This window comes from Crinia signifera, chromosome 7, assembly GCF_055691185.1.
Source record: "Crinia signifera chromosome 7, ASM5569118v1, whole genome shotgun sequence".
Classification (NCBI taxonomy): domain Eukaryota; kingdom Metazoa; phylum Chordata; class Amphibia; order Anura; family Myobatrachidae; genus Crinia; species Crinia signifera.
This window is the reverse complement of record NC_139223.1, coordinates 32,917,695-32,930,207: the sequence shown is the minus strand read 5'-3', so window position 1 is coordinate 32,930,207 and position 12,513 is coordinate 32,917,695. Positions and strand designations below refer to the sequence as shown.

Below are 12,513 nucleotides of genomic sequence, written 5' to 3'. Positions count from 1 at the left end.
GGGGGGGGGGGGTTTAACTATAGCACCGCAGCCCCCGGCCCCCCCACATGCACAGCGCCCCCCCCCCGCGCGGTGGCGGGGGCTGCGGTGCTATAGTTACGCCGCTGTGGCCATCCCTAGTGTGGCTCCCCTATTTGAAATTTGAACTGTGCTGCAGCTTCCCCTCTGGACTGGAAAGTTTCTACGAGACGGCACGGAAAGAGTTTGGAGGCAGGGCAGCATGGGTGGGCTGCATTAATGTCTGTTGTCCTTTCCTATGTAGTGTTCCCCGGGCGCAGATCCATCATTTCTAAAAAAAACAAAAAAAAAGTAACAGCTAAAACAAAAAAATGATAGTTTCCTTCCAAAGACCCAAGTGTCCTTCACAGCGTGTTTTCCAAAGAAAAATGAGAGTGTTTCTTCCTTATTAGGGCACACCTCTAGAACGCGGCCTCACCTCTGGCTGCAATCTGCCAGAAAATGACTATATTGTACATTAAATGGGAACATCGCTGACGGATTAGGATAGACTGAAGCCTATTTGGCAGAGAACGGCGCGCATGGTGGATTCCTCTGTCTGAAGGCTTTATCGATGCATCTGATGCCCTTATCTGCATCACCTCCCCGTGATACATGCGCTGCGCCGTGTTCTCCTGATATACTGAACAGATGGAGAAAAGTGTTTTCTGTAACTCTAGACCCAGACGAAGAGAGAAAAACTCAGGAGTGATATCCACTGGCGATTGTGTTCTGCTACATCGGCTACCTCTGAGCGATCGCTCGCATGGGATTACACCGGCTACCTCTGAGCGATCGCTCACATGGGATTACATCGGCTACCTCTGAGCGATCGCTCACATGGGATTACATCGGCTACCTCTGAGCGATCGCTCGCATGGGATTACATCGGCTACCTCTGAGCGATCGCTCACATGGGATTACATCGGCTACCTCTGAGCGATCGCTCGCATGGGATTACATTGGCTACCTCTGAGCGATCGCTCACATGGGATTACATCGGCTACCTCTGAGCGATCGCTCACATGGGATTACATCGGCTACCTCTGAGCGATCGCTCACATGGGATTACATCGGCTACCTCTGAGCGATCGCTCGCATGGGATTACATCGGCTACCTCTGAGCGATCGTTCGCATGGGATTACACCGGCTACCTCTGAGCGATCCCTCACATGGGATTATACCGGCTACCTCTGAGCGATCGCTCGCATGGGATTACATCGGCTACCTCTGAGCGATCGCTCGCATGGGATTACACCGGCTACCTCTGAGCGATCGCTCGCATGGGATTACATCGGCTACCTCTGAGCGATCGCTCGCATGGGATTACACCGGCTACCTCTGAGCGATCGCTCGCATGGGATTACATCGGCTACCTCTGAGCGATCGCTCGCATGGGATTACACCGGCTACCTCTGAGCGATCGCTCACATGGGATTACATCGGCTACCTCTGAGCGATCGCTCACATGGGATTACATCGGCTACCTCTGAGCGATCGCTCACATGGGATTACATCGGCTACCTCTGAGCGATCGCTCACATGGGATTACATCGGCTACCTCTGAGCGATCGCTCACATGGGATTACATCGGCTACCTCTGAGCGATCGCTCACATGTGATTACATCGGCTACCTCTGAGCGATCGCTCACATGGGATTACATCGGCTACCTCTGAGCGATCGCTCGCATGGGATTACATCGGCTACCTCTGAGCGATCGCTCACATGGGATTACACCGGCTACCTCTGAGCGATCGCTCACATGGGATTACATCGGCTACATCTGAGCGATCGCTCACATGGGATTACACCGGCTACCTCTGAGCGATCGCTCACATGGGATTACATCGGCTACCTCTGAGCGATCGCTCGCATGGGATTACATCGGCTACCTCTGAGCGATCGTTCGCATGGGATTACACCGGCTACCTGTGAGCGATCCCTCACATGGGATTATACCGGCTACCTCTGAGCGATCGCTCGCATGGGATTACATCGGCTACCTCTGAGCGATCGCTCGCATGGGATTACACCGGCTACCTCTGAGCGATCGCTCGCATGGGATTACATCGGCTACCTCTGAGCGATCGCTCGCATGGGATTACACCGGCTACCTCTGAGCGATCGCTCGCATGGGATTACATCGGCTACCTCTGAGCGATCGCTCGCATGGGATTACACCGGCTACCTCTGAGCGATCGCTCACATGGGATTACATCGGCTACCTCTGAGCGATCGCTCACATGGGATTACATCGGCTACCTCTGAGCGATCGCTCACATGGGATTACATCGGCTACCTCTGAGCGATCGCTCACATGGGATTACATCGGCTACCTCTGAGCGATCGCTCACATGGGATTACACCGGCTACCTCTGAGCGATCGCTCACATGGGATTACATCGGCTACCTCTGAGCGATCGCTCACATGGGATTACACCGGCTACCTCTGAGCGATCGCTCGCATGGGATTACATTGGCTACCTCTGAGCGATCGCTCACATGGGATTACATCGGCTACCTCTGAGCGATCGCTCGCATGGGATTACATCGGCTACCTCTGAGCGATCGTTCGCATGGGATTACACCGGCTACCTCTGAGCGATCACTCACATGGGATTATACCGGCTACCTCTGAGCGATCGCTCGCATGGGATTACATCGGCTACCTCTGAGCGATCGCTCGCATGGGATTACACCGGCTACCTCTGAGCGATCGCTCGCATGGGATTACATCGGCTACCTCTGAGCGATCGCTCGCATGGGATTACACCGGCTACCTCTGAGCGATCGCTCGCATGGGATTACATCGGCTACCTCTGAGCGATCGCTCGCATGGGATTACACCGGCTACCTCTGAGCGATCGCTCACATGGGATTACATCGGCTACCTCTGAGCGATCGCTCACATGGGATTACATCGGCTACCTCTGAGCGATCGCTCACATGGGATTACATCGGCTACCTCTGAGCGATCGCTCACATGGGATTACATCGGCTACCTCTGAACGATCGCTCGCATGGGATTACATCGGCTACCTCTGAGCGATCGCTCACATGGGATTACATCGGCTACCTCTGAACGATCGCTCGCATGGGATTACATCGGCTACCTCTGAGCGATCGCTCACATGGGATTACACCGGCTACCTCTGAGCGATCGCTCGCATGGGATTACATCGGCTGCCTCTGAGCGATCGCTCGCATGGGATTACATCGGCTACCTCTGAGCGATCGCTCGCATGGGATTACACCGGCTACCTCTGAGCGATCGCTCACATGGGATTACATCGGCTACCTCTGAGCGATCGCTCACATGGGATTACACCGGCTACCTCTGAGCGATCGCTCGCATGGGATTACACCGGCTACCTCTGAGCGATCGCTCGCATGGGATTACACCGGCTACCTCTGAGCGATCGCTCGCATGGGATTACACCGGCTACCTCTGAGCGATCGCTCACATGGGATTACATCGGCTACCTCTGAGCGATCGCTCACATGGGATTACATCGGCTACCTCTGAGCGATCGCTCGCATGGGATTACATCGGCTACCTCTGAGCGATCGCTCGCATGGGATTACATCGGCTACCTCTGAGCGATCGCTCGCATGGGATTACATCGGCTACCTCTGAGCGATCGCTCGCATGGGATTACATCGGCTACCTCTGAGCGATCGCTCGCATGGGATTACATCGGCTACCTCTGAGCGATCGCTCACATGGGATTACATCGGCTACCTCTGAGCGATCGCTCACATGGGATTACATCGGCTACCTCTGAGCGATCGCTCGCATGGGATTACACCGGTTACCTCTGAGCGATCGCTCGCATAGGATTACACCGGCTACCTCTGAGCGATCGCTCACATGGGATTACATTGGCTACCTCTGAGCGATCGCTCGCATGGGATTACATCGGCTACCTCTGAGCGATCGCTCACATGGGTGATACAATAGTGCGCTTTGTGCTGCCAGTGGTTGCCGCGGTGACAATGATGCAATCACTGGGCCTGATTCATATGGGGAAAGCAATATCCATTCCTCTGCAACAGCTGATATTTTCCATACGGTGTCTGCATATATAACTTGACAGCGTCTGTGTCGACAACCAGTAGGTCGACCATGATCAACAGGCACAAGACAAGGCCTATATGGACAAAAGGTTGATGTGCCCTAGGTCGAAAATGACAATATGTCGACACAAGCAATAGGCCGGTGTGGCAATGGTCAACACCTGCAACTGTCGACATAAATGTTTGACTTTTTTTTTTATTTCTTTGGACTTTTTCATGCTTTACGTGGACTACGAGCGCAGCGGGAGTGGAGCGAAGCTCCGTGCCACACTATGGCAAGCAAAGCGAGCTATGTGCGAGCACATGTTACACTGACTGAGGACGCCTGTCGACAGATGTTGACATTGCCAATTTTTTTTTCTATCGTGTTCACCCTTTCATGGGTCAACGTAGTGAATGTTGAGCCTTTGCCCATGTGGTAGGGTATAAAATACTGCCTGTCAGCTAAAGAAAAACATAAAAAAACACATGTCGACCTTTTCACTATTGATCTTTCCATTGTCGACATGATGCTTGTGTCGACCATCCCTAGCATGTCGACCAGTATCGAACTGGGGACCATATCCTGGTAAATATACCCCATACATTTAAGTTTATGTGATATGTAAACAGGTAAGAGGTATAAAGACTGGACTTCTGGTGAACGCTTGTTGGAATACAGATGTAGTACTTGGGATGTGGGATGGACGGTCTAAGAAATATGGCACCAAGCAAATAATAAATCATTTTCTTAGTGTAAGCAGATGTTGAGGTCTTCTAGGAAAGGCAAAGACGATACAGTTCACTACAGTTCATGCTGCAGCTACATACCCACATATTGTTTTCACAAGCTTTATTCTCCTATTTATACAAAATTGCCACCTACATGTATGTTCAATGTCTTTACATAATGTGGGGGTTTGTGTATTTATAGTCCTAACCGTGCCCCTAAAGCTACAGTAACACGACTCCGCCGGTCCCTCGGAATATAGTGCACTGGTCTTCTCTAGTCTATCTCTATATGGATTTAATGGACTATCATGTAACGCTGCAGAATACGCTTATGTGACACTGGCGTTACCATGGCGGAGGGATATTTACTCAGAGTACCAAGCTCTGAGCAAAATATCCCTCCGCCATAGTAACGCTATTGTTTTATTCAGTGGTAAAATCTAGAAATATACAAAACATATTTTGTCGTCAAAACAAATTATTTTTTTCAGTGCGTTGGTGACGGTCACCGTGCCCTCGCCTCGTTTCCAGCCAAGAAAAACATGTGGGGTTGTTTTGCAGTGACTGGAAATAACACATCTTTATAATTGACTGCATACTCTGGTGCGGAATTTGTACGAACAACAATTTGGGGAGGGATACAAACGTCTCAATAATTTTCTGCCTAGTGTCACTGTCGTTGGATCTGGTTTATATAGCGGGCAACTCCCCTCATGCTGTGGCTAGAACATCAAGTCCCAGGGTGGATTGCCACCAGCCTTTGGGCCTTGGGCCTGTGCTTGAGGGCAAGGCATGCTGGGAAATGTGGTTCACACGAAAGCTGGAGACCCGCAGATTCTTCTGCTCAGAGTTTGCCTGATTAACCCATGTATTCTCTCTCTCTCTCTCTCCCCCTATAGCAGCTACAACCTCACCTCCCTGAGGCTGTATTATCAGGTGGATGACACTGAGGACAACCCTTACATCTGCTCGTCTCACCGAGACAACGGGATGCTGAAATGCCAAGACATCCCCCCCAAAATTGACTGCTCCAATTTCAATTTTCCAGAATTCAGCAGCAGGAACAACTGTGACCTGAATCAGTACTATAATGTATGCAAACCTGGAGATGTGAATCCACACAAGGGGGCCATTAATTTTGATAACATTGGCTATGCTTGGATAGCCATTTTTCAGGTGAGCAAATCTCTATGTACTGTATAACTGAAGTCATAGATTTCTATAAGCAGCCTGGAGTTCAGCCACTGCCCCGGATCTCTGAGCCTCTGACTGGCTTGCCATCCCAATCACGTGCCGGGTACTAACAATGGAACAGATGTATTAAGCCTGGCGAAGAGATAAAGTGGAGAAAAAGTGGAAGGAGATAATGCACCAGCCAATCAGCAGTATTTGAAATATGACAGTTGGAAGTTGATTGGCTGCTGCGTTATCTCCTTCCACTTTTTCTCCACTTTATCTCCAGTTTATCTCTTCGCCAGGCTTAATACATCTGGGTGTGGATGGAAAAGTCAACATTAGCAAAAAGTCGACTTGACAAAAGGTAGTTGCAAGCAAAATGTCGAAATTGAAAGGGCAGACACATGAAAATGAGTTTTCAACATAGACCCACAATCCCAAAAATGTAAAAAAATAAAATAAATTGAAACAAAAACGTTTTCACGTGTAGACCTTTTTCATGTCGACATTTCGCCCATTGCACGTCGACAGTTTGTCAGTGTCGGCTGATTGCATCTCATCTTAGACACTGAAGACCAGGGATGTGGTTCGTTTTATCGAATGACATTAGGTCGAATGTCATTTGGTCGACCCCACTAGGTCGAATGGTGTAAAAAGGTCGACATGGGTTTATGTCGAACTTCCGACTATGTCGACTGCCATTAGGTCGACTGGGGTTAGGTCGAATTGCTCTTTTTGGGGTTTTTTTGGCCGAAATGTCAACAGTGTCGACATGGACACTGTTGACATAGTGAATCGGACCCTCGCTTCGCTCGCAATGCTTCGGGCACCACCAAAAAGAGCAATTCGACCTAACCCCAGTCGACCTAATGGCAGTCGACATAGTCGGAAGTTCGACATAAACCCATGTCGACCTTTTTACACATTCGACCTAGTGGGGTCGACCAAATGACATTCGACCTAATGTCATTCGATAAAACGACCGTATCCCAAGACCAGATACCCTTGCAACTAATGGTTGATGAGCCAATCAGTGTTCAGGGATGTTGCTGCTAGCATTAGTCAATAGAATGTCTTCTAACCACTAGAAAGCTTTGATGTAAAAATAGGGCTACAGGTATTATAAAGCTACAGGTAGTATTATATTTGCACCAGTCAGAGTGACAATACATCACAGGTGATCTATCCTTCTGCTCCAAAGTTAGATAAAGGGCCAGATGTATTAAGCTTCAAAAAGTGGTAAAGTAAAAAGTGATGAACAACCAGCCAATCAGCTCCTAGCTGTTATTTTTCATACCTAGCCTGTAACTTGACAGATAGCTGGAGCTGATTGGCTGGCTGGTTTAGCTTGATACGTCTGGACCTGGTGGGTTCTCCGACTATCTCTATCCTCGGTGGTTTTCTCAAGTGTGACCTCGGGGAATGCTGGGAGGAGCGTCACAGTCTCTTCCAGAAGTATTTTATGGATGAGCAACTATGGGAAGCGGATCCTAGTGGCGGTATGTCCCCATAACAGCGGCACCTTCTTTACCCAGTGTGGGAATGCATTGGACTTAACTGTGTGAAGTTTGCATGTTCTCCCTGTGTTTTTCTGTGGTGCCACTGCGCTTTCTCCACACACTCCAAAAACATACTGGTAGGTAAATTAGCTCCCCTAGGGTGGGATGTACTAAAGGGAAAATGCGGTAAAACAGGGGTTTTACCGCATTTTCCTATGTACCAATACCCGTTCGCCCCGTCTCCGCCTGGCAGTGGCGATACCCTATAGAAGCCTATGGGCTTCTATCGCCGTCCGCGCGACCCCCCCTCCCGTCCTCCATCGATCTCCTGGACATCCGGCTGCAGGGGGGGAGGAGGAGACGCAGGGGGACGCTGGCAGCCGCCGGGATGTGACGGAGACCCCCGCAGACCACTTCACAGGCATCTCCCGGGTCTCCGTCACCGCAACCCTAAGCTAGCCGCATATGTTAGTACATATGCGGCAGCATCGCGGCGGCTGTCAGGTGAAGAGCGGCGATGTATATTAATACATCCCGCCCCTAGTGTGTATGTGCGTGTACATGTGGTAGAGTATTAAATCATAAGCTCCACCAGGGCAGGGACTCATGTCAATGGCCAAATATTCTCTGTAAAGCGCTGCGGAATATGTGTGCGCTATATAAATAACTGGTAATAAATAATAATGAATAATAATACTTTTAATTTGGAGCCAATCTATGCCGGCATGTTCTGCGGTGAGGCGCTTTCTAGGTGATCTGGGTAAAGTCATTAAAAGATTCACATGCACGGAAAACAGCCCCAATATCCCTTCAACGTACAGTAAATAATTACATTGAATTTGTACCAAATGTGACGCGTTTAACTTTTTAGGAGTTTTCATTTTTAGAGGAAATGGAACTTGACTGTGACATTTACCCATTTCAAAAAAAAAGAAAAAGTGGTACTTGTTTCCTAGTAGGGCGCCCACGATTTTGATCGTAGGCATCGCAAGCAAAAAAATCGCGTCGGTCGCGTCGCGTGCTGACAAAAAAACGCATGCGATGCGACCGACGCGATTACCGCGATTTTACATAGGGAACAATGTTAAATGGCCCACAGACCCCAAATACCCACCCTGAAGTGTGAAATGCCCCCCCCCCCCAATTGTTAACGCCACCCCACGATCAACGTCAACCTGAAGCGTGCCCACGAGGGGCAGCGGTACGCGTCCTCCGACCTTTTCATACCCCTACTATCCACTAGGGCGTGGAGTGAGAATAGAATAGTGTGTCGAGCGCAGCGAGCCACCGAGCCCGAAGCGTGGCGAGCGGACGCGGACACCTGTGAAGCCCGCAAGGGGATGTGGATACCTGTGAAGGTATCCGCGTCCCCTCGCGGGGCACGCTGCGCTCGCCACGCTTCGGGCTCGGTGGCTCGCTGCGCTCGCCACACTATTCTATTCTCACTCCACGCCCTAGTGGATAGTAGGGGTATGAAAAGGTCGGAGGACGCGTACCGCCGCCCCTCGCGGGCTCGCTGCGCTCGCCACGCTTCGGGTTGACGTTGATCGTGGAGTGGCGTTAACAATTGGGGGGGGGCCATTTAACATTGTTCCCTATGTGAAATCGGGTCAATTGGGACATTTAACATTGTTCCCTATGTGAAATCGGGTCAATTGGGACATTTAACATTGTTCCCTATGTAAAATCGCGGTAATCGCGTCGGTCGCATCGCATGTCATTATAATGGCATGCGATGTACACGCGATGCCCGCGATGGGCGCCCAGATAGGAAACAAGTACCGAAAAAGTTTTATATTGTGTTGTCTAAAGTGAAAATTCACTAAGATGGGATTTCTATTGACAATGGGATGTTACGCATTCCAACCAATCAGATTCTACTTATTTATTTAGTATTTTATAGAAGATACCAACCCAGGTTATTACCTGGGTAGGACCCGGGATGTTCCATTTAATGACCGCCGACCATTGAATAATTTTGAAAGTGCTCGCAGATCTAAGACACCTCTATGGTGTCTCAGATCTGCGGGTTCCCTGTACAAGAAGAGGTCGGGCAGCTGACATCCGCTGCTCGCCCACGGCACCCGCATCACCTGCGCATTTACATGGGATCGCCCAGCGTCTTCAGGGGGATTCCCATGAAACGCTGGGCGTTCCCATGAGCGCAGCCCCACGCTGCCACCCCACGCCTACACTGCTAGGTGCAAACGGGACGGGGGAATAAGCAATTTGCCAGGCCCACCAAGCGGCTGCGCGAATGCGCAAGGGAGCGAATAGACCAGAATAAGGTCCAATATCTCAGGTGCGACCCAGGTTGTCTAGTGGGAAAGGAGTATAAGAGAGGGGGGGGTAGGTGCATACTGCAATGTGTTATCTAGCTGCGTCATTCTGACCTTCCATGCCAAAGCTGGCATCGGCATTCCACCAATGAGACCCTAAATGCATTTACTGTGAATAATAATAATTAGTAATAAGAGTAATTACCCAATAATACTAAAATGAGAGCAGTCTTGGAGATGACATAGTTACTGGGCCCATAGAACTTTGGTGCCCCACATTGTAGCTGCTAGACTGATGATCCCAGGATAACACTGCTCTCTCTGTTCCGACGTGTCGTCACATGGCCCGGTGCGCTTCTCCACCTCTCATGCCTCCTTATTTTCCCAGCAGGACCTCCTAATCCTATCTCACGCATCCCTAGCACATTTTACATTCATTGTCCTCTCTCAATTTCAGGGTCTCTTATCGTATTACCGTGTGATGTAACCTCATTGTGATTGTCTCTCCTCTCCTGTAACTCAGTTACCAGCAGTTACCAGCAGGATGACACATTCTCCTTCCACATGGAGAATTCATACCCATCCACGGCTCTCAGACTGCTGATGTTCAGCTATGGGAGCCTCTGAATTTGCGCTCGACTCTCAATCAATCAGCTCCTTAGGGGCATAGTTATCAGATGCGTCGCTGACTGCTACCTCCAATGACGCCCCCCCAATTACAAATACTGTTGATCAGTGATTCAGCAGGGCAGCCATTCCTCAGATAATGTGATTCGCTGTGACTTGCCGGTAACTTTTCTTTTTTTTTTACACAGCGGTCAGCTTGTGCGTCTATCAGACACACCCGGCTGATTACAGTGGCCAGATCTGAGCTCAGCCTTTACTGCCAACAGGCAGGTTAGGCTGTGTATGACTAGTGGAACCAGAGGGAAGCCTGGATAATGCTATCTGAAGATTGCGTTTTTATCACAGGGATCCTTCCAATAGCTTTTTGTTATATTCTTTTTAAGTATATTTGGGCTGATTGCATTTCCTATGCTTGTAATCCGGTTACTAAAAAATAATGCAATATGAAGGACTTGGAGGAGAAGTTGGGGATTTCTCCTCCAATTGCCTTTTAGTACATTTAACTGATACTAAAATAATATGGCTTTAACATACACAGTAGAGATAATTTACTAACACACATTCTGGTGTAAAATCTACACTGGCAATCAGCAAGCTGCTTCTGTCTATGTATAAGTTACAGAATGAAAGCGAGCATCTGATTGGCTTACCAGGGGGTTCCCATGAAAAAAAGACGGGTAAACAGGTGCTAATAGATTGTTGCATTTCACGTGGCTCTATGGCTTTCCAATCCTGTTTGGCGGTGTTTTGCTGCACATTGCTTTACTGCTTGCTTCTCTATCAGTGTAACTGTGAATAAAGACAAATGTTACAGCTTTGAATGTAAAACGTAGATAATTCCGCTTGCCAAGCGAGAGATTGACATCGGTGATGAAACCACGAGGAAACTGACTGCTGGGTATTATGGAAAAACACGTTTCGTCTCGGAGCTGCTGCTTACTGAGATGAAATTTATAGTTGTGCAAATTCAGAGGGACCAAGATGCATTTATTACAGTTAATGAACGCTGAACCATCCCACAGACATGGCACATTGTATTACCACTCCGCAACCGCTGCCATGACTCCGGTTTATAGAGTACACGGAATAGACTGTCCTACTTCCTATAATTAGTGTCTGTGCCTGGCCGAGCACAAATGCAGTCAATGCAGTCCACTAACCTAGGGGAGTATAACGCCACGTATGTCAGAATAGAATCAGATTTTTTGTTCTCGTTATTTTTTGAATTGTAAAAGTCGTGATAGTTTTGCTGTTATAATAATGTACTCTGGGCTTACTGGTCCCACTGTTAATAAGCTTGTAAAAATTATTTTTAGCTGTCAAAGAGAGGGTACATCCGATCTCTTGTCTGGGGTCCCAGCATGCACTCAGAGGTTCCAGGTTACCTCAATTCATTTTTAGGTTTTTTTTTTCTCTGTGGGGTCTTGATTACTGAACTTTTTTTCATGTGTGGTGGTTTAAAAAAAAAACAGAAAAGGGAGAAGGGACCAACATGGTCTTCATTGTGCGTATCGCCTCTGACAGGCCTACCTTTATAGCAACCATCCCCTTTTTATGGGGATACCAGTGTAGAAGTCTATAGTCAGAACAGTGAGGGTAATATGGGTTTGTAGGTTCAAGGGAAACCCCAACAAACATGTATAATATGGTAATTGCCTAATCAGGATTAGTTGCTTGATTCATTAATTAAAAAAATGTGGCTCCAACTCTATGGAACTTGCTTTCCTGTACAGTTCTAGAGGTCCTCACTTTAGAATCCTTCAAAAACTGAAGACTTGTTTACTTTGCATTTCCTTAATTATTCCTATAGTATCATCATGCTCTCTGTGTTTTATGAAAAACCTTATTTAGCTTTGTTAGCAAGGCAAAAGGAACGCAAAATGGAAAGACCGTGTTGTACGGCAAGTCTTGGCAGATGTAATTGGTAATATGTGCAGAGACAGTTAGATTTGGGTGGGTTGTGTTCGAACTAGAAATCTAAATTTCAGTGTAAAAAAAAAGTTGTGTAAAATCTGTAGGCTCCATGCAAAGCAGCCTGTATTTACCATGCACAGAAACAATATAAATTTATTTGGGTACTTGTTTCCTAGCACGGTGCCCGCTATGGACGTGACCAACGCGATTTTAGGGCTATTTTTAGCCTT

The 12,513-nt window shown here is 48.4% G+C and overlaps 1 protein-coding gene across 6 annotated transcripts in view; it reads left to right on the top strand.

The window, feature by feature from the left end:
• Window positions 1–12,513, top strand: part of CACNA1H (calcium voltage-gated channel subunit alpha1 H) — a 410,611-nt gene that overhangs the window by 246,594 nt on the left and 151,504 nt on the right. For all 6 annotated transcript variants that reach the window (XM_083152776.1, XM_083152780.1, XM_083152775.1 and 3 more), the window contains one exon: window positions 5,688–5,964. In XM_083152776.1, the coding sequence (XP_083008902.1) occupies window positions 5,688–5,964 (277 nt within the window). The remainder of the gene's footprint in view (window positions 1–5,687; window positions 5,965–12,513) is intronic.